Source organism: Geotrypetes seraphini, chromosome 8 (assembly GCF_902459505.1).
Source record: "Geotrypetes seraphini chromosome 8, aGeoSer1.1, whole genome shotgun sequence".
Lineage (NCBI taxonomy): Eukaryota > Metazoa > Chordata > Amphibia > Gymnophiona > Dermophiidae > Geotrypetes > Geotrypetes seraphini.
In genome coordinates this window covers 170,958,405-170,983,227 of record NC_047091.1, presented here as the reverse complement: position 1 = coordinate 170,983,227, position 24,823 = coordinate 170,958,405, and the positions used below count along the sequence as shown (strand labels likewise).

Below are 24,823 nucleotides of genomic sequence, written 5' to 3'. Positions count from 1 at the left end.
TTTCTCACGTGCCGGCAAGAATCTTTGGAATTAAATTCCGGTACAGTTAATTGTGGACACCTTTCTTTAACTCTGGGTTATTATTTGTTTTAGATTTAAAGAATTAATAATAATAAAGCTTTATTTATATCCCGTCATACCTTTTCAGTTCTAGATGGTATACAGTAGCGGAAAAGTACAAACTGAATAATGAATCTTTTCGGTTCTAGACCATATACAGTAGTGGAAACAGAAGTTGATGGTTACAAAGGGAACAGTTGTCAATATAAGTTAGGGGGTAGGGGGAGGAGGGAAGAGAGGAGGAGGAGGAAGTAGAGGGAGGCAAGGGGAAGCAAAGCGGGCAGGGAGGGATGGAGGGGCTTTTAGAAAGGGTCAGGGGCTTGGAGGATCAGACAAACTTGTCGAATAAATGGGTTTTCAGTGCTCCTCTGAGATCTTGGTATGTTGGGGAGTTCAAGAGGAGGTTACTTAGGGTGTTGTTCCAGATGCCTGCTTGGAAGGAGAGTGTTTTGTCGAGGAATCTTTTGTAGTGGCACCTCTTGGGAGTTGGGAATGAGAATATCAACGTATTGAGGGAGGGGCGGGGTTTGTCCTGTAGGACTAAGTGATTCAGGAGGTAGGTGGGCGAGGTGCCGAATAGTGTCTTGTAGCAAAGGCAACCAAATTTAAAGACGATTCTGGCCTCAATTGGCAGCCAGTGTAGTTTTCTGTAAATACGGGGTTATGTGATTGGATTTTTTTCAGGCCGAAGATCAGACGCACCGCCGTGTTTTGAATCATTCTTAGTCTTCTATATTGAGGAAATTTGTGGGGAAGACTTATTTGTTTACTGCGTTTTACAATGTTTGTTCTTGAAATTGTGGATGTAAATGTTTTGTTCATCGCTTAGATTTAAGTAATTCATAAATTTTTTTTTTTTTTTAAATAAATAGATGAGAGCCTATTTTTATTATAGACCAAAACAGGTGTTGGTAACCTATGGCACGCATGGTGGTTATCAGAGCAGCGGGGAAGTCAGTAGTGTGCTTTTAGCGGCTGACGCACAACCCTCCCCCCTGAATATGGTCAGGGAGTGCCAGCATCAGTAGCTAGAACCACTACCAACTTCTCCCTGCTCAGACAGCACAGGGAGTTTAGGCAGACAAAACTTCTCCGTTACGGCAGCTCAAACTTGGAACTTGCGTCCAATTTATATTAGGGAAGAAAAATCACTTAGGGCTCCTTTTATGAAGCCGCGTTAGCGGTTTAACGTGCGTAATAGCGCACGCTAAACTGCCGGCTGCGCTAGATACTAACGCCAGCATTGAGCTGGCGTTAGTTCTAACTGCGTAGCATGGTTTTAGCGCGCGCTAAAAAGCTGTGTGCGCTAAAACTGCTAACGCGGCTTCGTAAATTGAGCCCTTAGTAAGTTCAAAGTTTCGCTTAAAAAGCTGGCTCTTTAAGGACGCTTTCAACTGAGCTATTTGAATTCTATAAAATTCAAACATTCTATAGTGGGGTAAAATCCTCTAAATCAGTGTTTTTCAACCTTTTTACACCTATGGATCGGCAGAAATAAAAGAATGATTCTGTGGACCGGCATCGGTCCGTGGACCGGCAGTTGAAGAACACTGGGCTAAGTTGTGGGCCAGACCCCGCCCATTTCTACCCATCTCCACCCCAGACCCCGCCCCCATAATAGTACTAATTGCACCTTGCACATCCCGTGCCTCATCTGGAAGCCTTCCCTCTGACGTTGCAACGTCAGAAAAAAGGCTTCGGTTCAGGCGCAGGATGCCCGTGGCTTTGTGCACTGGCTCGAAGATAACGCCGCATCGATCGCACCATGGACCGGCAGTTGAAGAACACTGGGCTAAGTTGTGAGCCAGACTCTGCCCATCTCTACCCAATCTCCACCCCAGACACTGCCCCCATAATAGTACTAATTGCACCTTGCACGTCCCGTGCCTCATCTGGAAGCCTTCCCTCTGACGTTGCAACGTCAGAGAGAAGGCTTCCGGTTCAGGCGCAGGATGCCCGTTGGAGCCACTACCCGTGGCTTTGTGTAATGAATCAGTTAGAAAGAGGGAGCTAGCTCGAAGATAACGCCGCATCGATAGGACCGTGGACTGGCGGTTGAAGAACACTGTTTTGGGCCTGATGCACATGCTGGCCCTGTGGACCGGCAGGAAATTTCTGTGGACCGGCACTGGTCCATGGACCGGTGATTGAAGAACACCGCTCTAAATGAAAATTGAGTGGGTAACGACTCCCATCCTTAACCTCTGTGTTCATTCTACTTTTTATGAAATGTAGTTAAAACCTGTCTTCCTCTTGTGTCCTGTAGTGTCATAGTTTTAAAATATGTGGGTTTTGGGGGGGCGGGTTTTACCCTGCTTTTATTATTATTTGTAAATCGCATTGGAATATGATATTACGATGAAATCAAATTTTTAAATAAACTTGAAACTTGATCTACAGCTGGCAGGGCTTGGGGTAAATTGAAGCATATAGAGCTAGCGAATTGCTCACGAATTGGTGCTTTAACCACGAGAACAGTGTCTTCCCAAACTGTACCCCGAAGAGATTCTAGAATTTTACTTTATTTTAAAAAATTTCCTATTCTGCGCGTTAAAGCCCTAGCCTACCTTAGGGCTCCTTTTATCAAGGTGCGCTACGGGGGTTAGTGCATCAGACATTTCATCACGCGCTAACCCCCGCGGCACGCCAAAAAACTAACGCCTCGTCAATGGAGGCGTTAGCGACTAGTGTGGCAGGTGGTTGAATGCGCGGTATTCCACGCGTTAACCGCCCACTGCACCTTGATAAAAGGAGCCCTAAGTGTACTAATATTCAGCGGCCATCTTGCACTAAATATTAGCACTTAGCTAACTAAGTGCTATTTAATTGGCCAGGTGCTGAACATTGGGGTCTTTAGCAAGCTAGTCCAGTTGCGGAATGATTGTATATTCAGTTACCCTATGTATTAAATGCTTGTAAGAAGAACTAGGCTTTCACCGGCTTTCTGGAGTCGAGGTCGTCTTGAGTTAACAGGCTCGATTTATCAGCGTCATTAATCTGCAAAGGGAGCACTTTATTATGATAATACATGTTCTCTTTTTCTCTCTAGGCTGAATTACTTTTTCCTCTATGATGGCTCAAAGGTGAAAGAGGAAGGCGATCCAACCAGAGTTGGCATTTGCTATTTTTATCCTGTTCAGGTAATCCATGGATTATTTCATAGACATCACAATGTTCAGTGGAAGGAGAAGTTTGAAATAAAGGGTCTTGGCATGCTAATGCACTTACCCTCCCCCCTTTACAAAACTGGTCTAGCGTTTTTAACGCTGGCCACGGTGGTAAGAGCTCTGACGCTAATAGGAAACCTTGAGTGTTGGCGCTGTTGCCGCTGCAGCTGGCACTAAAAAACATGTTTTGGTTTTGTAAAAGGAGGGGGAGGGGTGTTTTTTTTAATTTATATTATGGACCTTTTTGTAGCTTTCAGAAGATATTATTTAGTGTTCCTCACTGCATCTGGTAAACGCTTATATGATAATGGTATGATTAGTCAGCTCCTTTAGGCCACTCCCATAGGGAATATGTATGAGATGGATTTGCATGCACTGCCTCCTTGAGATGCAAATCTATCTCATGCATATTTATTGTGGATATCCGGAAAACCTGACCTGGCTCCAGCTCTCAAGGACCAGAATTGCCTATCCCTGCTCTAGTTGATATATATATTATCCCAGGACAAGCAGGCAGCATATTCTCAACAGTGGGTGACGTCACCGACGGAGCCCCGCAGGGGACTGCCTCGAAAGCAGACTTGCTTGAAGATCTTTATAAGAGTTTTCGAGTACTGCACTGCGCATGCGTGAGTGCATTCCTGCCCGAGTTAGGGCGCGCGTCTCCTGTGAGGTACCTCAGTTCAGTTCAAAGTTTTCCATGGAGCTGAGAAGTCCTCTTCACTTCAGCTCTGCAGCCTTCATTGCCTTCTCTCACCGCGGCTTTCTTATTTTTTGTTAGTCGCTGTGTTCGCGTTTCTTTTAATCTTTCTTTTTTTTAAAAAAAAAAACTTTGATTCTATTGAAGCTGCTACAAAGCGCCTCTCTGAACATGAGCGCTCTTTTGCTTCCTTGATTCGGCTGAAGCCTAAGACTCCTCCCATACAAGCAACCACCACGTCGTTATCCTCAAAAAACGACACAAGCTTTCTCCAGGTCTCCGTCTAGAAGGCCTCCACAGCAACAATGACAGCAGAAGGCTCAGACTCCTGCTGCATCTAAACCTCCTCCGTCTTTTTGACATGCCAACCTCCCTGCATCAGAATTCTTTTCTGCCCATAGGAGGTCGTCTTTACCACTTTTATCACCAGTGGGAGATGATCACCTCAGATCTCTGGGTTCTCAACATCCTTCGGGAGGGATACTCACTTCACTTTCTTCAGGTGCCTCCAGATCGCCCTCCAAGAGAGTGTCCAAGAGAGCAACTTCCCCTTCTTCTTCAGGAAGCTCAGGCTCTTCTTTGCCTTCGAGCTGTCGAAGAGGTTCCTCTGAACCAATGGGACATGGGCTTTTATTCCCATTATTTTCTAATTCCAAAGAAGATGGGGGATTTGCAACCCATTCTGGACCTCAGAGCCCTCAACAAATTTCTAGTCAAATAGAAGTTTCGGATGCTTTCTTTACCAACTCTGTATTCCCTGATGTATCAGGGAGATTTGCTATGCTCTCTGGATCTCAAAGAGGCTTACACTCATATCCCGATTCATCCAGACTCTCGCAAGTATTTAAGATTTTGGGTGGGGAATCTTCATCTACAATACAGAGTTCTTCCATTCGGACTCGCTTCAACCCCCAGTCTTCACGAAATGTCTGGTGGTGGTGGCTGCAGCCCTCCGTACCCAGGGTCTTCAAGTTTTTCCATACCTGGACGACTGGCTCATCAAAGCCCCCCTCTCATCAAGGGGTTATTGCAGCAACCCAACAGACTATTACGTTCCTCCGAAGTCTGGGGTTCAAAGTCAACTTTCCAAAATCCCAGTTGACCCCATCTCAGTCTCTCCAGTTCATTGGGGCCACTCTGGACACTGTCCAGCTCAGAGCGTTTCTACCTCCACCACGTCGGGATATCCTCATTTGCCTTTGCCATCAAGTGTCTCATCTCACATCAATTTCAGCAAGACAAATGATGGTTCTGCTCGGTCACTTGGCTTCTATAGTTCACGTGACACCTTTTGCCAGACTTCACCTTCGCATACCTCAGTGGACCCTGGCATCTCAGTGGCAACAAGCTACCGACCCGCTTTCTCAACAAATTACAGTAACTCCTTTCTTGAAGCAGTCTCTCCACTGCTGGATGCTCTCTTCCAATCTTTCCAGAGGTTTGCTGTTCCACAATCTCCCTTATCAGAAAGTTCTCACAATAAACTCTTCAACACATCAATCTGTTGGAACTCAGAGCAATTTTCAATGCCCTCAAAGCTTTTCAACACCTTCTTCACGACAAGGTAGTCCTTGTCCGGACGGACAACCAAGTCGCTATGTCAACAAACAAGGAGGGACGGGATCTCACTCCCTTTGTCAAGAAGCTCTGAAGCTGTGGGATTAGGCAATCCATCACAACATCTTTCTCAGAGCTGTCTACATTCAAGGTCAGCACAACTGTCTGGCAGACAAGTTGAGTCGTCTTCTGCAACCACACAAATGGACACTCAATTCTTCACCTCTACGTCAAGTGTTTGCTCGATGAGGGACTCCTCAAATAGACCTCTTTGCCTCTCCCCTCAACAACAAGCTGCCTCAGTTCTGCTCCTGAATATACTCTCCCCAGCGTCTCGAGGCAGTTGCTTTCCTACTGGATTGGACGGGTCAGTTTCTCTATGCCTTCCCTCCATTCCCTCTGATTCTCAAGACTCTTGTCAAACTCAAGACAGAACATGCCACCATGATTCTGATAGTTCCTTGGTGGCCCAGACAACCGTGGTACTCCCTTCTACTTCAACTCAGCACCAGGGAGCCTCTACTTCTACCGGTTTTTCCTTCTCTGCTTACTCAGAGTCAAGGTTCCTTGCTACATCCCAACCTGCAGTCTCTACACTTAACAGCTTGGTACCTTTCCACCTAACAGACTCTCTACAATTTTCTCAGTCTGTACAGGATATTTTGGTAGCTTCCAGAAAGCCGTCCACTAGGCAGTGTTACGACCAGAAATGGACTAGATTTTCTGCTTGGTGTTCCACTCGCCATGTGGAGCCAATGTCTACCTCCTTGGCGTCTGTTTTGGATTATTTACTTCACTTATCACAGTCTGGCCTCCAGTCTACATCTATCCGAGTCCATCTCAGTTCGATTGCTGCTTTTCATCAGCCTCTTGATGGGAAACCCCTGTCTGCACACCCTGTGGTTTCCCGCTTTATGAAAGGACTTTTTAATGTTCATCCACCGCTCAAACCATCTCCAGTGGTCTGGGATCTCAATGTTGTCCTCGCTCAATTGATGAAGTCTCCATTTGAACCAATTGGTAAGGCTCATCTCAAGTACCTTACTTGGAAAGTAGTTTTCCTGATTGCCCTCATGTCTGCTCGAAGAGGCAGTGGGTTACAAGACTTGGTTGCGGATCCACCTTTCACAGTTTTCCACCATGACAAGGTGGTCCTCCGCACTCATCCTAAATTCTTACCTAAAGTTGCTTCAGAATTTCACATCAATCAATCTATTGTTCTTCCAGTATTTTTTCCAAAGCCTCACTCTCACCCTGGAGAAGTGGCGCTCCATACTTTGGACTGTAAACGTGCCTTGGCTTTCTACTTGCAACGCACTCAACCTCACAGAACAGCCCCACAACTTTTCATCTCCTTCGATCCAAATAACTGGATGGCTGCTTGCATCTCTTTCTGCTATGCTCAGGCTGGTCTCCCTCTGCAGGGTCGAGTCACGGGCCACAGAGTTCGAGCAATGGCGGCGTCTGTAGCTTTCCTCAGATCAACTCCTATTGAGGAAATCTCCAAGGCTGCCACTTGGTCCTCGGTACATACATTCACCTCTCATTACTGTCTGGATACTTTCTCCAGAAGGGATCGCCATTTTGGCCAATCTGTTTTGCAAAATCTCTTTTCTTAACTTGCCAACTCTCCCTCCATCCCATTATGCTTAGCTTGGAGGTCACCCACTGTTGAGAATATGCTGCCTGCTTGTCCTGGGATAAAGCACAGTTACTTACCGTAACAGTTGTTATCCAGGGACAACAGGCAGATATTCTCACAACCCACCCTCCTCCCCTGGTTGACTTCTTAGCTAGGTATCTGAACTGAGGTACCTCACAGGAGACGCGCGCCCTAACTCGGGTGGGAAGGCACTCGCGCATGCACAGTGCAGTACTCGGAAGCTCTTACAAAGATCTTCAAGCAAGTCTGCTTTCGAGGTTGTCAACTGCGGGGCTCCGTCGGTGAGGTTACCCACTGTTGAGAATATCTGCCTGCTGTCCCTGGATAACAACTGTTACGGTAAGTAACTGTGCTTTCTAATCCTTTGCACTTTAATGCCTACGGAATATTTCAGGCTTTAATTGCGACAATGCCTCTGCTTGCAGACTATCCTCGATCAGCAGGAGTTCCTCTGTGGACAGATTGCAGGAGTTGTCCGCTGTGTGACCGATATCGTTGCCTCTTCTCCTAATCTAATCCGGCTGAGAAAGTTAAAATTTGCAGTCAGAGTGGACGGGGATTATCTTTGGGTATGTGATTTAGTTCTATATCGTAAATATGTGATTTGCATATTTAGAGCTCGTCTTACTTTATAACCCTGCAAAACAAACAAAAAAAAAGAACTGCAGAGAATGATGTACAGCAGGGGTGTCCAATCTTTTGGCTTCCCTGGACCGCATTGGCCGAAAAAAATGTTTCTGGGGCTGCACAAACGCGCAAACACTGCAGCAAGACAGAGGAGGGAGCTGGCAAGATGGTAAACACCCAGGGGCAGCAGAGTAAAACACTGCATCGCCCTCGACCAGGGCTGCACAAAATACTTCACTGGACCGCATGCGGCCCTTGGGCCGCAGGTTGGACACACCTGATGTACAGGATTCAGGAACTTTTATTGATGACAAAAAAAATATTTGCTTTCCACAGTATGGTTCACGTTAGTTAGAAACAAGGATCCGACACGGTCCGTGTTTCGAAAAACACTTCTTCCTCAGGGGTCCGTTTATCTGATCCCATGCGCCCCGTCACCAGTTCTTGAGCAAGCTCAGTGTTAAAATATCCAAATACTGAACCGTGGGAAGGAGAAGTAGGCATCAGCGCCGTTGCCCAAAGGAAAAGCGGACGTGGGTGGTGTGATTATTGGGCTGGAAACGGTTCAGTATTTCTTTTTCTTTTTTATTTATTCAATTTTTCAAGTTTCAAGCAAGCAAATCAAATACTTGCGAACAAATTTGTAATAATAATTCAAAGAAAATATAAACCTAACATCACTTAAACCAGTGATTTAGGATAGGAAATAATCATTCCTTCTTTAGTCCACAATAATAGATATCTAAGCATTAGAATTATCATATCCAGAAATACATACAATTGGACCAATCGTCACGTTTCCACCTTCTTTGGCCAGAATAAATTCTAACAGTTGTTTCAGTTCGAAAAATAAGAAATTTTTCCCCTGTAATGAAACGCAACACTTTGCCGTAAAGTTCAGAATAAAAGATGCCCCTAGGGCTAGGACCCTGGACTTATAAAGCAAAAAATATTTCCTCCTCTTCTGTGTCTCTTACTTTCTGTGTGTCTTTCCTCCTCTTCTGTGTCTCTTACCTTTCCTACTCTTCTGTGTCTCTTTCCTCCTCTTCTGTGAGTTCTGAGTTGCACTGTGCTTAAATAGGTTCAAGGTGACTTATTCAGTGCTCCCCCGAGATTCGTGGGGGTTCCGTTCCAGGAACCCCCACGAATTTCGAAAATCCGCAAATATGGTGTTTCATGGGGGAGCCTGAAGAGGGCAGTGGGAGAGCAGCCGGAGCGCCGCAAGTGCAGGAAATCACTCGCTGTTCGCTCCGACCACCTCTTCCTGCACGAAGTCGGGCCTTCCAATCAGGAGCTGCATGTCAAAGCAGCTCCTGATTGGATAAGGCCCGACTTCGTGCAGGAAGAGGCGGTCGGAGTGAACCGCGAGTGATTTCCTGCACTCGCGGCGCTCTGGCTGCTTTCTCCTGCCTCTCCCGCTGCCCTCTCCTTGTCGGCAGTTCGAAAATACCGCGAATGACCATGACTGGGACCGTGAACTGCCAACCGCGAACAATCGGGGGAACACTGTAATGCAATTTAAATAGATACAATTATAGTATAGTACAGGATGCTATTGGTGGTCCATATTAAACAGTTTGAGTGCAGGAAGTGTGAGCTAGGTGGTGAGCTAGTACTGTTTGAAAGGGATGCTATGAGGTAGAGATTTTCGTATACAGTCGACTCCACCTAAGTGCATGTCGGTTAAGCGCTTGCTTTGGTTATCCGCAGCCTACCACCACGGTCCCGTTTTTAAAAAAAATTAAAGTCAATGGATGTAAACTCCGAATATTTGCAATTCAGATAAGCACACAATCTGCTAATTTGCACTGATTACATTACATTAGTGATTTCTATTCCGCCATTACCTTGCGGTTCAAGAGTTGTCAGGTTACAAGAATTGTAACATTACATAAGAATTTTCGAAAAGTTAAGGAGATATATGTTGAGTAATTAGAAACATTTTAGATTAGATATGGGTGGAGTATGTGGTAGGTAGGTGGAGTTTGAGAAGGAACTGTTCATTTAAGATAGGTTTTATGTATTTTTTGAAGAGTAGGGTTTTGGTTTCTTTTTTGAAGGTTTTGTAGTCTGTGGTCGAAGACAACAGATTGGTGATTTGTCTGTCTAGTTTAGCTGCTTTGGTGGCCATTAGGTTGTCATATAATTTTCCTCGTTTAACATTTTTGGTTGGTGGGTGTGTGATTAGTGAGTGGGTTCTCCTGTGCCTGGTTGAGGTGGATTGGGTTAGTCGGTTGTTCCAGTAGGTTGGGCTTTCTCCATTAATAGCTTTGAATAGTAGCCAGTAGAATTTGAAGTGTACTCTTGCTTGTATTGGGAGCCAGTGTGAGTCATGGTTTGCTGCTATGATGTGGTCATATTTTTTTAGTGAGTAGATGAGTCTTAGGGCTGTATTTTGTATTGTTTGTAATTGCTTTATCAAGGTCGCTGGACAGGGGAGGTATAGTATGTTGCAGTAGTCTATTGGTCCAAGGATAAGAGATTGTACCAAAAGTTGGAATTGTTTCCTGTCGAAGAATTTTCGGATTTATCTTAGGTTTCTCATAGTCACGAATGATGATATCATAGGTCCAACCTCTAGTCTTTCACGTTACATTCACTCCGATTAAATGCAATCGCGTTCTGACTGGGAATGGCTAGGCTTCACACAGCAGCTTAAGCGCTGGGACAGCTGGGAAAGCGAGCGCTCCGCTTCCACTCAAGCTGTAGGGCAGAGCTTTCCTGCACTTTAGGCTCCAGCAGCCTACGTGCCATATTTAAACTGAGCCGGCTTAACTACAGCCTTCCCCCCCCCCACACTTCTATTAAGCGCACACTCCGTTTAAGCGCATGTGGAGACACGGTCCGAAGGGCGTGCGCTTAAGAAGCGGAGTCGACTGTAGTGCAATTTTTAGAGAAATATTGTTTAGTGCAGGTATTGAATAGGTATAGTACACTACTGAATGATAAGTAAAGGCAAAACGATGTAACTGATACAAAAACTTCACACGAATGTTATTCGTGACGGCTGTAAAAAAAAAAAAAAAAGAAATAATGAAAAGATATTGTATACCTTGGCCCACACTGTATTATCTATTGTTATCTAAATACGATCCACATTTTCACCTCCTCAAAGGTAGAACATTATCACTTTGAACTGATAATTGCAGATTCTTTGAAATTATTATGAAATAGTTAATTCTTTTTTTTTAATTCTTTTTATTCATTTTTCATATAACAAGTGAATCATAAAAATTCATACAATTGCATTAAGCATACACTTGATATTTCCCTAACTTACTGTAAATACAACATATTATTATATAGTCCTTACTATAATTTTAAACATCATATAATATTTAATAATTATATCAACTATTATTCAATTATAATCCCTTTCCCTCCCCTTATTTTGATAGTTGCATACAATATAACAAATATTATGATGATTTATTTATATTTTGTGATAAAGAGAATAAACCTACCCCCCCTTTATCAAGTATCTTATTATGGGAAAAATTATATCAATCATCGCAAAAATCTGTTAATGGTCCCCAAATCTTCTTAAACTTATCAATATATCCTTTTTGTGTTGCAAATGTACGCTCCATCTTATATATATGGCAAACTGAATTCCACCAAAATAGTTAATTCTTAACTTCTAAATTGTCAAAACATGAAAACGTTTTTGGGGCTATTAAAGGAATAGCCTTGGAAAATCTTTGACACCACAAATAAATGACTTGGGAAAGAAGTTAAAGCAGCAAAAGGAGGAAGTTTCTTCTTTAAAACAAAATCTACTTATTTCTAAAAATGAAACTCAAAAAAATAACAGATGTACACTTCCCCCTCCCCATTCGCGGTTTCTGCACTCGCAATTTCACATAATCGCAATTTTTTTCTGGGGAGGGGGAAAATTTTAAAAAAACATATTTTTTTACCTCCCTGCCGCCTTCCCGGCCTTACCTGGTGGTCCAGCGGGCTTTCGGGGCAGGAGCGATCTTCCTACGCTTCTGCCCCGTGCAGATCGCCATGAGAAAATGGCTGTAGGGAGTTCCCGTCGTAGTCTCGAGAGACTACGGGAACTCACAGCAGCCATTTCCTCATGGCAGGAGCGTAGGAAGATCGCTCCTGCCCCGAAAGCCCTCTAGACCACCAGGTAAGGCCGGGAAGGCGGCAGGGAGGTGGGGGTGGGTCAGAGCCGGATAATCGCGGTTTTTCGCCATTCGCGGTCCGGCGCTGCCCGTATCCCCCACGAATGACGAGGGAGAAGTGTATATTCCACAGAAGCAAGGGCAACAACTCGAGACTAAAAATCAACAAGATCTTCCATTGGACGTTACTAATTTACTGGAAGCCTCAGACGTAAAGTGTTGCTATTCCGGCAACACTTAACACTAACAGTGGCGCATTTGCCTGATAAGGAATGGATCATGAGAACAGATCTAAAGAGTTCTTGGGACATAAAATACAAAGGGGTTGTGACCAGCTCCCAACGCTTTTATCAGCTCACCAAACTCATGGATTCCATGCATGAAGTATCAAAGAGCTTACCAGCTTTCACTCCTTGGCATGTCGTCATTAAGAACTTCTAATATCAGATCCCATTGTCTGACTGGAATTGTTGGGATGTTCATATCTTGTTCTCTATCTCTGTCTTTTATCTTTTCTTTCTTTACCATTTTTAATTCTGTTTTTCTCAGGTACTTTAGTTAGATTGTGAGCCTTTGGGACAATTAGAGAACTTCCAAGTACCTATCTTTATTTATTTTATTTTATTGTATCTTTAATGTATCTTTATTGTAAACCGCTTTGAACCTCACGGTATAGCGGTATATAAGAAATAAATTAAATTAAAAAAATAAAATCCCGATTTACCCTGATGTTTCCAAGGGAACACAAAAAAAAGAGGCAAAAGTTTTTGTTATTACGATCAGCTGTAAACCCCAGTTGGTGGATTCTTCTTTCTTAGGTTTCCGTGCAAGTGCATAATACGATATCAATTAGTAAAATATGTTTTTCTGGAACCAACTCAGTTGTCTAGTTTTATATCTCTTAAACATCTTGGAAAAGAAGATAATATAACAGCCTCTAAAGAATAGAAATGACTCTTAATCAGCTGCAGACTACAGCTTTCCTGATTATTTTTAATATCTTTTTTTGGCCATTAATCACTCTGATTTAATCTTGGATCTTGATGCTTATTGAGGATTTAAGATAGATTAACCTTACTTTCTCTATTATGTTTAATTTCTTATTTCAGACATGGATTTGATTTTATCTTAATCGAACTTTCTGTACAAGATATTATTATTTTTTTTTTTTTTTAATTCTTTATTCATTTTAAAAATCTTTCATCAAGTGTACAATAATCATAATAAACACAATAAATCAAAGCACTTGCATATCTTATCATTATAATCCAAACATATAAATGTAACCCTCTCCCCACCCTCCCTCAAAGCCTCATGTAAATAAATCTATATTTGAATCCCTCCCCCCTCCTATTACTATATGATGTCTGACTAATAGGAAAATGGCATTTAATCATTACATTACATTACGGATTTCTATTCCGCCTATACCTTGCAGTTCAAGGCGGATTACAAAAGATTTGACTGGACATTTTCCAGTGAAGATACAATTATTTTTTTTTATTTTTTTTTTTGTCAGAGGAGAGATAGCTGGATAGATTCCTAAGGGGATTTAGGGGTTGGATAGTAAAATGATAGTGCCAAACTGTGTGATATAGACAAAGAGAATGTAGTTAGAGTAGGTAAGATTACCATCTATTTTAGGGGTCTGTTTGCTTGGAAGGTGTTTAGGTGGGTTATTTGGGGAAGTGATATCTTGAGGTAGGTGAAGAAGGGTTAAGATATTTGGATGAATTTTTTGAAAAGCAGGGTTTTGATTTCTTTTCGGAATGTTTTGAAGTCGTCCGATATTGTCAGCAGATTGGAGATGGACAAAGATATTATGACAAAGATATTAAATCATGACAAAGATATTAAATGCTTGGTGGTTTCATTTTTGAAAATAGAAATAATAATAAAGTTATAGCCTTGACTTAGTCTTGCCTTATATTTAGGGGCTTTGCCTTTCTAAGACCTGTATTTGCTGCAAGATATGCCATGAAAGAGGATATCTGTCTTTATTTATTATGCATATAGCTCATTCAGTTACAATTCAGATCCTCTGGATATAGAACAAATGAAGATGAATAAGTTTACTGAAAATGCTCCGAGGAGCAGTACCCAACGTGTTTCTTCAGGGACATAGAAGTTAAAAACTGCTTTTGCCTCCAAAAGTGACTAAAGCTGGTGTCACTTTATTTAAAAAATTTCTACACCCACCTAGACCTCTAAGCAGTTTGCAAAATTACAAACATAATCATCTTGTAACTAACAAACAGAATAAGTAAACAAATACAGTGGTACTTCGGAAGCCGAACGCCCCAGAACTCGAATGATTTGGAATCTGAACTTTTTTTTTTTTTCTTCATTTTTGCCCTGGAATCCGAACACTGCTTTGGAATCCGAACTGCAAGCAGTGCTCAGCCCAAAGCTTCCCCTCTGACGCAGCTTCCTGTTTCCACCTGGGAGGGAAGCTTTGGGCTGAATACCACTTGCAGCTGCCTTTGCCAATCTTACTGCCTCTGCTGCTGGGGGTTCTCGATCTTGCTGCCTCAGCTGCTGGGGGTTCTCGATCTTGCTGCCTCAGCTGCTGGGGGGTCTCGATCTTGCTGCCTCTGCTGCTGGGGGTCCCGATCTTGCTGCCTCTGCTGCTGGGGATCCCGATCTTGCTGTTTCTGCCAGGTAGGCAGAGTTTGTGGGACCAAGGAACAGATTAATCCAGTTTCTATTCTTTTCAATGTGAAAAATTGTCTTGGAACTCAAACGTTTTGAAACTCGAACGGGGTTCTGGAACGGATTAAGTTCGGATTCCAAGGTACCACTTCAATCCAGATTCTAGGTCAATCAAGAGAGTGCCTCCACAAACAAAGTTTTTTTTCAGTAGTTTTCAAACAAGATGATGTCCAGCAAGAAGCTTATAGAGTCATGGGCTTGTATGTGGAATACATTTCTTTCTCGGTATTCGCAGGGGATTGGGGCAGAGCCGGACCGCGAATTGAGAAAAACCGCGAATAACTTCTCGTCTGGCTCTGACCCACCCCCGCCTCCCTTCCGCCTTCCCCCCGGCATCCCGGCCTTACCTGGTGGTCTAGCAGGATTTCGCCAATAGGAAATGACTGCCGTGAGTTCCCGTAGTCTCTCGAGACTACGACGGGAGCTTACAGCAGCCATTTCCTATTGGCGATCTACACGAGGCAGGAGCGTAGGAAGATCGTTCCTGCCCCGAAAGCCCACTAGACCACCAGGTAAGGCCGGAATGCCGGGAGGAAGGCTGGAGGGAGGCGGGAACGTCCTAAACAACTGTGAGTGTCGAAACTGCGAATGGGGAGGGGGAAGTGTACTTCAGACTGCATGTAATGGCAGCTTATTGGAAAGTCAGAGGAGGGAGGCCATGGAGAATAATAGCAGTGATGAAAAATAGATGATAAAACTAAAATGCAATTATTTTGACTTTTTTTTTAATGCTAGCAAGAAAAGCATCTCTTGGTCCCAAAGCTCTTACTTAAGGCTGTTAGAGGGTTTGTTATTGTGCTTTATGTACTATTAATCTTCAAAATAGCACAAAGTGAATGGTGGTGATTATCAGTGAGAAAGAAACGGGGGAAGCCACTGCTTGCCCTGTATCGGTAGCATGGAATATTGCTACACCTTGGGTTTTGGCCAGGTACTAGTGACCTGGATTGGCCACCGTGAGAACGGGCTACTGGGTTTGATGAACCATTGGTCTGACCCAGTATGGCTATTCGTATGTTCTTACGTGAGCCAAGTATAGGACAATTAAGCCATTGTGACATCACTGGTGAGTTTGGCTCATAGGCATTGGTGGAATGAGGCATTATGACATTGCCCCAATGAGGCATTGCTCTCATTGGGGTTCCGGAATCTTGCTATTCTTTGAGATGCTGGAATGTTGCTACTCTTTGAGTTTTGGCCAGGTACTAGTGACCTGGATTGGCCACTGTGAGAACGGGCTACTGGGCTTGATGGACCATCGGTGTGACCCAGTAAGGCTGTTCTTATGCTCTTAAATACAGCTAAGAGTCAAGAAGTTCAAGTTCAATTTATTTAATATTCCACAAATATAAAACCAGAAGGCAAATCTAAGCGGTTTACAATCAAAAATTTCAAACAAAAAAACAAATTAAATAGGGTAAGAACAGAAAGAAGACAAAATGAGAACACGGGGAAAGAGGGAATCGGGGATTACAATAAAAATACAAAAGGCTGGGGAAAGGGATGAACAATGTGGCGAGGGAGGGAACAAAGAATTTAAATCTGCCCACATGAAATAGGTGGGAGGAGGATAAAGCTCATTTTAATAATTATTGAAATATTCAAGTGATGTGATATGTTATTGTTGAAATTTTTGTACACTTGATGTTGAAAAAAAAAAAAAAAAAAGAAAAGTATCCATCAGGAGGAAGTAAGTTAAAAAGGCAGTAACAAAACTTCTATTAGAATGTAAAACCAATAGAATGATCCCCCATGAATTTGCGATTTGCGGACTCACTAATTTGCGGTATTCTCCGACCGCCTCTTCCTGTACTAAAGTCGGGCTACACCAGGGATCTCAAAGTCCCTCCTCGAGGGCCGCAATCCAGTCAGGTTTTCAGGATTTCCCCAATGAATATGCATTGAAAGCAGTGCGTGCACATAGATCTCGTGCATATTCATTGGGGAAATCCTGAAAACCCAACTGGATTGCGGCCCTCAAGGAGGGACTTTGAGACCCCTGGGCTACACCAATCAGGAGCTGCATGTCCAAGCAGCTCCAGATTGGTGTAGCCTTATTTTAGTAACAGGAAGAGGCGGTCGGAGCAGACCACGAGTGATTTTCTTCACTCGCCGGCGCTCCAGCTGCCCTCTCCTGCCTTTTGACAGGCGAAAAACCGTACTTGTGAGGTTTTTTGAAATTCGCGGGGGTTCCTGGAATGGAACCCCTGCGAATATCGGGGGAGTACTGTATTTCAAGGAGTTTTTGTCTGTGAAGTGTTAAAGATTTGTTTCGGGCAACTTTTTCTTCCATTGTATTATAAACCACTCTCCTTTATTTCAAAGGTTCTAGGCTGCGCAGTGGAGCTTGCTGATTCGAGCTGCATACGGTTTCTGGACCAATTAATTGGATTGTTTCAGTTTTATAATGGACCTGTAAGGCAGGCTTACCAGGTAATTGCCAATTATTAACCCTCAATGGTAAAGACCCTCCTCTTCAACTAAAGGTCACCCTCAGTCTACCCCCACCTCTACCCTTCTTTCTCCATTCAAGTTTCAAGTTTATTAAAATATTTGTTTGACCGCTTAATCTAATTTCTAAGCGGTTAACATAATAAAATTACATATAAACAAGTTAAACAGTTACATTGAGACGTATATTAAAACAGGGAAAACAAGTGACTTGTACAGACATACGGCAACAAAGGGACGGATGGGGAAAAACTACAATTGATACAGGATAGGCAAAACATAAATGGCTAAAACAATAGGTTAGGTAAAAAATTATTAATAACAATTAAGATTTAATTATAAACTTGGCCCTTAAAAGGGCATTTTAACCAAAAGCGTCTCGGAATAAAAATGTCTTTCATCCTGTTTTAAATTGTTTTATATCTGATTCATTACGAAGATATATAGGCAATAAATTCCAGAGAGAAGGAGCAGTAACAGCAAAATTGTTGGTGCGTAAAGTATTAATTGATTTTAAAGAAGGTATAAGTAAAAGATTTTGAGAAGTTGAGCGGAGGGATTTTGACGTGACATACGGGATTAAAAGGCTATTAATAAAATCAGGTTGGTTATTCAGTCTGGTTGTAAATGTTAAAAGTGAAATTTTATAGTTAATCCTATGTTCGATTGGCGTTGATTAGGAGAGGGGAGACGTGATCATATTTCTTTGCCCCGTTAATGATCTTAATAGCGGTATTTTGGACGATCTGTAGTCGTCTGATCTCCTTTTTTGTAATGCCCTTAATGCCTAAATTTCTGTATAGTCCACTCTCAGCCTATACTCAAATAACTTGTATCTAAACTAAACTACTTATATTTAAACTACTGTTCTTAATTTGCTGTATAGTCCCTATATTTACACTGCTGCACAGTCTCGTATGTCCAAGTATTTAAATCTACTGTATAATCTTGTATGTCCAATTCACTCCATTGTGAATGTTTACTTGTAAACCGTTCTGAGCTACTGGGAGGACGGGATAAAAATCTAAATAAATAATGGCTGGTGTCTGATAGTTAAAGATAAGATCACTTTGTCATTTGATCACTTTCCTGTCCAGGTAATTCCTCAGGTTGAATTGAGCAAGAAGTGGGATTTATACTTAGCACACATCCAGAAAGACACTGGTGACCTGCGCAAGATATTTAATTCACTTTGGAATCTGGATAAAACAAAGGTAAGTGTCAGTTGATATGAGGTATGTGATGTTAACACTTGAAGAGATACCTTCGCATAAGGAAAAATACTAGAGAATGACGGGGGGAAAAACTCTGTCCCGTCACTGCCCTGTCACCGGACCACGGTCCCTGCCATCCCCTTCACCGCCCCATCCCCGCAGCATCCACCCTTCCCTCTCGCCACCTCACCGCCCTTCAGCGGCCCGAGAATCTCCCTCCCTCCCCCTAACCTTCGCGGTGCGTTAGTAAAGAATTGAAACTTAAGGGAGGGAAGGCACGCGGTCACCTCCCTCCCTCCCTACAGACAAATCTATCTCTCTCCCTCCCCCTTACCTTCACGGCGCTTTCGTAAAAAGCTTACCGAAGCCGGCGAAGCCTGCCTGCCTGCGGTCGCGGGTGTGTGGATGGAAGCTTCTCCTCTGATGCAACCGGAAGTTGCGTCAGAGGAGAAACTTCCACCCCCACACATGCGACCGCAGGCAGGCCGGCTTCAGTAAGATCGCGTGTGTGTGGGTGGAAGCTTCTCCTTTGACGCAACTTCCGGTTGCATCAGAGGAGAAGCTTCCGCCCACACACACGCGACCGCAGACAGGCAGGCTTCGCCGGCTTCAGTAAGTTTATTACGAAAGCGCCGTGAAGATAAGGGGTGGGAGGGAGGGGGCCGCGTGCGCACGATCAGTGACCGCGCGCCTTCCCTCTGCAGGGAGAAGGCCATTCACCACTTCACAGGGCGGTGGGTGGCCTTGTCCCCGTGCCCGCAGTGAGCACTTCCCCCCCCCCCCCCACTGTTTCGGCGGGTTACCTGCGGCTAGCCGCCACCGTGTCATTCTCTAGAAAATATATTTACTGAGGCCAGTGTTCACAGCGGAAGCCAGCAGTAAGTCCCACTAATATGTAGTTAGCATAACCAAATAAATCTGCTTCTTAATGTCTGGCCAAAGTTTTGGGGATAACTTTGCTCTGGCTAAATCATATCTGCTCCACTTCCATTGGGTTAAATTTTGTGCAGTCAATGAGTTGACCAGACGAAATATAACTGATGAGATGGGCAGAAGGATGGAATTTCAAAGGGCTCCTTTTACTAAGGTACGCTAACCCCGCGCTATGCAGCTAGAACTAACGCCAGCTCCATGCTGGCGGTAGAGTCTAGCACGCGCGGCATTGTAGCGTGCGCTATTCCACGAGTTAAAGCCCTAACGCAGCTTAGTAAAAGGAGCCCAAAGTTTTGTCTGGGTTAATCCCAAGTTACTACAAATAGCATCTTCTGAATGTTAACCTGGTTGACTTTTCATTTTTCGGCATAAATTTTTCATATTTTATTTTCTCTCTTTGTTTAATTAGGCAAGATATTTGTAAGACCATGCAAGGTGTTTGTTACAGTGGTGGCTGGGAAGGATAGCATCAATAAAGTAGATTTGAAGGGTAAATGGAGGGGACCCTTAACCCTTTCTTTGGCATTGTTGCTCAGAGGCAATACGTGTCTTCTATGGCCCTTATGGGAGATTTGCATCTCCAAATGCCTGTTTACTTGGCACTGTTGCTCCTGTTCAACATCAAGTTACGTAAAGCAGCCGTTTCACCATCTGCCAATTAAAGGGTTAATAAAAAAAATGTTGAGGGGTGATATTTAGTTCTGCAGTTCAGCGTAGCTGGCGCTCCTTGGGGACTGCCTGAGATAGTAGTATTTAAAGCTGTACTCCCCAACCCTGAAATGTCCTGTCTAAATTAGATTGTAAGCTCTTCTGAGCAGGGACTGTCTATTGTATGTTAAAATGTACAGCACTGTGTACGCCTTTCACCGCTATAGAAATAATAAATAGTAGTAGTTAACTCAGTCCACAGGGCATATCCAGCCAGTACAGACTAAAACTAATCCCCGACAAAACAAAATTTTTCCTGGCTAGCCCCAAAGACAAAATCAAAGACACCACAATTCAAGTAAAAGGATCGACCTTTCCCCTCGAACAAACCTTAAAAATACTGAGAGTCACACTGGACAAACACCTATCCCTGGAGAAACACACTGACATTACAGTTAGGAAAAGCATCTCGGTGCTCTGGAAACTACGCACCATAAAAAAATATTTCGACGACGCATCATTCCGCCTGCTAGTACAATCCTCCATTCTCAGCATAGTGGACTACTGTAATATCATTTACCTGAGCTCCACGAAGAAAACTATCGGAAGACTCAGAATGATCCATAACACCGCTGTCCGCCTTACATTTGGCCTGAAAAAATGGGAACATGTCACCCCTTTTTACCACAAACTTTATTGGCTGCCATTGGAATCCAGAGTCCTATTTAAATTCGCCTGTTTCTGCTACAAAACAGTATTCGGTCTAGCCCCAAACCACATCAACCCACAGTTCTTCCTGAATCACAGAAACAAGAACTCTCGCAGAATCCAGCTATTCGCCTTCCCCTCCCTAAAACTCTGTCACTCCAATAAATTCCTCGACAAAACCCTCGCCTTCCAGGCCGCCAAACTAAACCAATGGATAGCCCAATTAATCCTCGAGGCTCCCACCTACCTCAGTTTTAGAAAATTACTCAAAACACACCTCTTCCAAGGCCAAGACACTTAATTGCCCCCTCCTCAAAGAATCTAAACCTCCTCTCTCCTCCTTTATTAGCCCCCACCCCACCCCCCTTGATCCACTCTATCCTGCTCCCCAATTCCATCTACTTCGTTGCCTGCAACTCTGTTCAATTAATACTTAACTGTATATACATGAATATAAAATAGGTGTGACACTGGGCAAGACCGAACAAGAAAGGGACCTGGGGGTACTGATAGACAGGACCCTCAAGCCGTCGGCTCAATGCGCAGCGGCGGCAAAGAAGGCAAACAGGATGTTGGGTATGATAAAGAAGGGAATCACAAGTAGATCGGCGGACGTCATAATGCCGCTTTACAGAGCAATGGTCAGACCACACTTGGAGTACTGTGTCCAACACTGGTCTCCCTACCTAAAGAAGGATATAACCCTACTGGAGAGGGTGCAAAGGCGAGCCACGAAGCTAGTTAAAGGTATCGAGAATTTGAGCTACAAAGAACGCCTCGGAAAACTGGGATTGTTCACCCTCGAGAAGAGAAGACCGCGAGGAGACATGATAGAGACTTTTAAAATACTAAAAGGATTTGACAAAATAGAGCAAGAAACATCGTTATTCACATTGTCCAATGTGACCCGGACAAGAGGTCATGGGCTGAAAACTGAGGGGCACCAGGCCCAGGACAAATATCAGGAAGTTCTGTTTCGCACAACGCGTGGTGGACGCTTGGAACGCTCTCCCTAAGGAGGTCGTGAGGGAGACCAACATTCTGGGATTCAAGAGCAAGTTGGATGCACACCTTCTTGCAAATCACATTGGGGGATACGAGTAAACAAGGTTTCTCAGCAGAGAACACCTAGCTTGGCCTCCGCGGGTGCGGGTCGCCGGACTGGATGGACCTAGAGTCTGATCCGGCGAAGCCATTTCTTATGTTCTTATGTATGTAACTATGTTTAATTAATGTGAACCGCCTAGAACTCACTGGGTATGGCGGTATACAAAAATAAAGTTATTATTATTATTCATGGCATCCACAATGAATATATGTACGACATAAATGTACTTGGCTTTTCCTCTGTGTCCTGTATATTCATTGTTGATATCCTGAAAATCTAATTGACTGGGTTGAGAAGCACTGGTCTAAAAGACAGCCTGTGTGTACCATATTAGTTGCTTCAAAAGTATTCGAGGTCAGTGGCTCATTGGTCTAGGGCAGGGTCTCTCGAATCTTTTTCGCTTTGGCACGCTAAACAGCAAATGTTTTTCATGGCACATTATAATTGAAATCATAAAATTGCAAAACCAGCTAAATATTTAAATTTGACAGTGATTTATTTAACCGCCCCCCCCCCCCTTTGCAAAACCACGGAAGCAGTTTTTAGCATAGGCCGGCGTGCTGAATGCTTTGCGCTGCTCCTGGTGCTCATAGGAACTCTAGGAGTGTCGGGAGCAGCGCACAGCATTCAGCGTGCCATTCGGTGCTAAAAACCGCTTTTGTAAAAGGGCGATAAAAGTTCTTTAAGCTATTGTATGGGTAATTGTAACAATGGTGAAACGAAAGTACCGTATATATTCGAATATAAGTCGAGACCCCCATTTTTCCCCCCAAAAGGAGGAAAAATGATTGACGCGAATATGACGGGGGCTAAATATTCAAGTGCCATGCCCTGCCAGGCTCTGCACTCAGCCCCCCCACCCTGCCAGGCTGTGCAGCCAACTCCCCCTCATTGCTTGCCAGGTGGAGAGTAAATCAGTGACTAAGTTCAAAGAAGCGTGGGATGAACACAGAGGATCTAGAATCAGAAAATAATATTAAATATTGAACTAAGGCCAGTACTGGACAGACTTGCATGGTCTGTGTCTGTATATGGCCGTTTGGGGAAGGATGGGCTGGGGAGGGCTTCAATGGCTAGGAGGGTGTAGATGGGCTGTAGTAGGCTTTAACAGAGATTTTGGCAGTTGGAACCCAAGTACGGTACCAGGTAGAGCTTTGGATTCTTGCCCAGAAATAGCTAAGAAGGAAAAATTTAAATTGAATCAAGTTGGGCAGACTGGATGGACCATTCGGTTCTTTATCTGCCGTCATCTACTATATGTTACTATGAGAGAGAGAGAAAAAAAAGAAAGAAAGAGAAAGAGAGAGAGACAAAGAAAGAGGGAAAAAGAGAGAGAAAGACAAAGAAAGAGAGAGCAAGAGAAAGAAAGAAAGAGAGAGAGAGGTGGTGAAGAGGAAAACGGTGACTGAGTTCAAAGAAGAGTGGGATGAACACAGAGGATCTAGAATCAGAAAATAATATTAAATATTGAACTAAGGCAGACTGGGCAGACTTGCACGGTCTGTGTCTGTGTATGGCCGTTTGGTGGGGGATGGGCTGGGGAGGACTTCAATGGCTGGGAGGGTGTAGATGGGCTGGAGTAAGTCTTAACAGAGATTTCGGCAGTTGGAACCCAAGCACAGTACCGGGTAAAGCTTTGGATTCTCGCCCAGAAATAGCTAAGAAGAAAAAATTTATTAAAAAAAAAAAAAAATTTAAATTGAATCAGGTTGGGCAGACTGGATGGACCATTCGGGTCTTTATCTGCCGTCATCTACTATGTTACTATGTTACATATTTTAAATCCCTCCCACACCCTCCCTTTCCACAAATAATGTAAATCAAACATATCATACATGTAATATGTTCAAAATAATAATAAACCAATAATGTAGCAATATATCCCCCCTTCCCCATTATTCTAATTATACTTTTAGTGTATATAGGTGTCTACTCATTACAATATGTTATCAATGGTCCCCAAATTTTTTTGAAATTGTTATAATTTCCTTTTTGCATGGCAATTGTCCTTTCCATTTTGTATATATGGCATAATGAGTTCCATCAGAAGGTATAATTAAGTCTGGTATAGTCTTTCCAATTTCTGGTAATATGCTGAATGGCAACTCCTGTCATTATTAATAAAAGTTTATTATTATTGGATGAAATTTGACTTTTATTTCTCATGGACGTTCCAAATAGAATTGTATCATATGATAGAGCTACATGATTTTCTAATAAGCCATTAATTTGGGACCAGGTTGATTTCCAAAAGGCCATAATACAGGGACAAAAATAAAGTAGATGATCTAGAGCAGGGGTGCCCACACTTTTTGGGCTTGCAAGCTACTTTTTAAATGACCAAGTCACAATGATCTACCAACAATAAAATTTTAAAAAAACACAACGCACACTGTACGCATAGAAAATGTTAATCATCATTCCTATTCCAGGGTTTTCAAAGAGGTCAAAGCAGATGACTCTATGCACTATCACTTCAGTAACAACCATACAAAAATAGACAAATATACTCCCTCCCTTTTTACTAAACCACGTTAGCAGTTTTTAGTGCAGGGAGCTGCGCTGAATGCCCAGCGCTGCTCTCGACACTCCTAGGCTCCCTGCGCTAAAAACCTCTATTGCGGTTTAGTAAAAGGGGACCTTAGTGTAAAATATAGACAGCAGATATAAATTCAGACACATTTTGATCACAAAATTTAAAATAAAATCATTTTCCCTACCTTGTCTGGTGATTTCATGAGTCTCTGGTTCCACTTTCTTCTTCTGACTGTGCATACAATCTTTCTTCCCTTCTTTTAGCCTGTATGCTTCTTCTCCTCCAGACCTCATTTCTTCCCCCAACTTTTCCTTCCTCTTCCCTGCCCTTTCTTTCTCTCTGCCTCCCTTTCATTTTTTTCTGTTTCTCTTCTTTCCTTCTGTCTCCCTGCCTGCCCTTTTTCTTTCTTTCTCCCTGCCCTCCCCCAAGCCACTGCCACTGCCATTGCCATCGGGGACCAGGACCCAAACGCCACCAATAACAGGCCCCAAGCTCTCCCTGCTTCGGCCAACCAGCATTCCTCTCCCTGACGTCAATTCTGCCATCGGGAAGAGGAAGGCTGATCAGCCCAAGATCGCGATCGACCTATTAGGGGAAATGCTGCCG

General features: G+C 43.4%; 1 protein-coding gene across 2 annotated transcripts in view; it reads left to right on the top strand.

Annotated features, from left to right (window-relative positions):
* HPS4 (HPS4 biogenesis of lysosomal organelles complex 3 subunit 2) overlaps positions 1-24,823 on the top strand; it is a 97,354-nt gene that overhangs the window by 37,029 nt on the left and 35,502 nt on the right. The window contains exons 3-6 of one of the 2 annotated variants that reach the window (XM_033954344.1): positions 3,110-3,200; positions 7,573-7,716; positions 16,945-17,052; positions 18,168-18,284. In XM_033954344.1, the coding sequence (XP_033810235.1) occupies positions 3,110-3,200; positions 7,573-7,716; positions 16,945-17,052; positions 18,168-18,284 (460 nt within the window). The remainder of the gene's footprint in view (positions 1-3,109; positions 3,201-7,572; positions 7,717-16,944; positions 17,053-18,167; positions 18,285-24,823) is intronic. The other variant, XM_033954345.1, reaches the window with a different exon arrangement.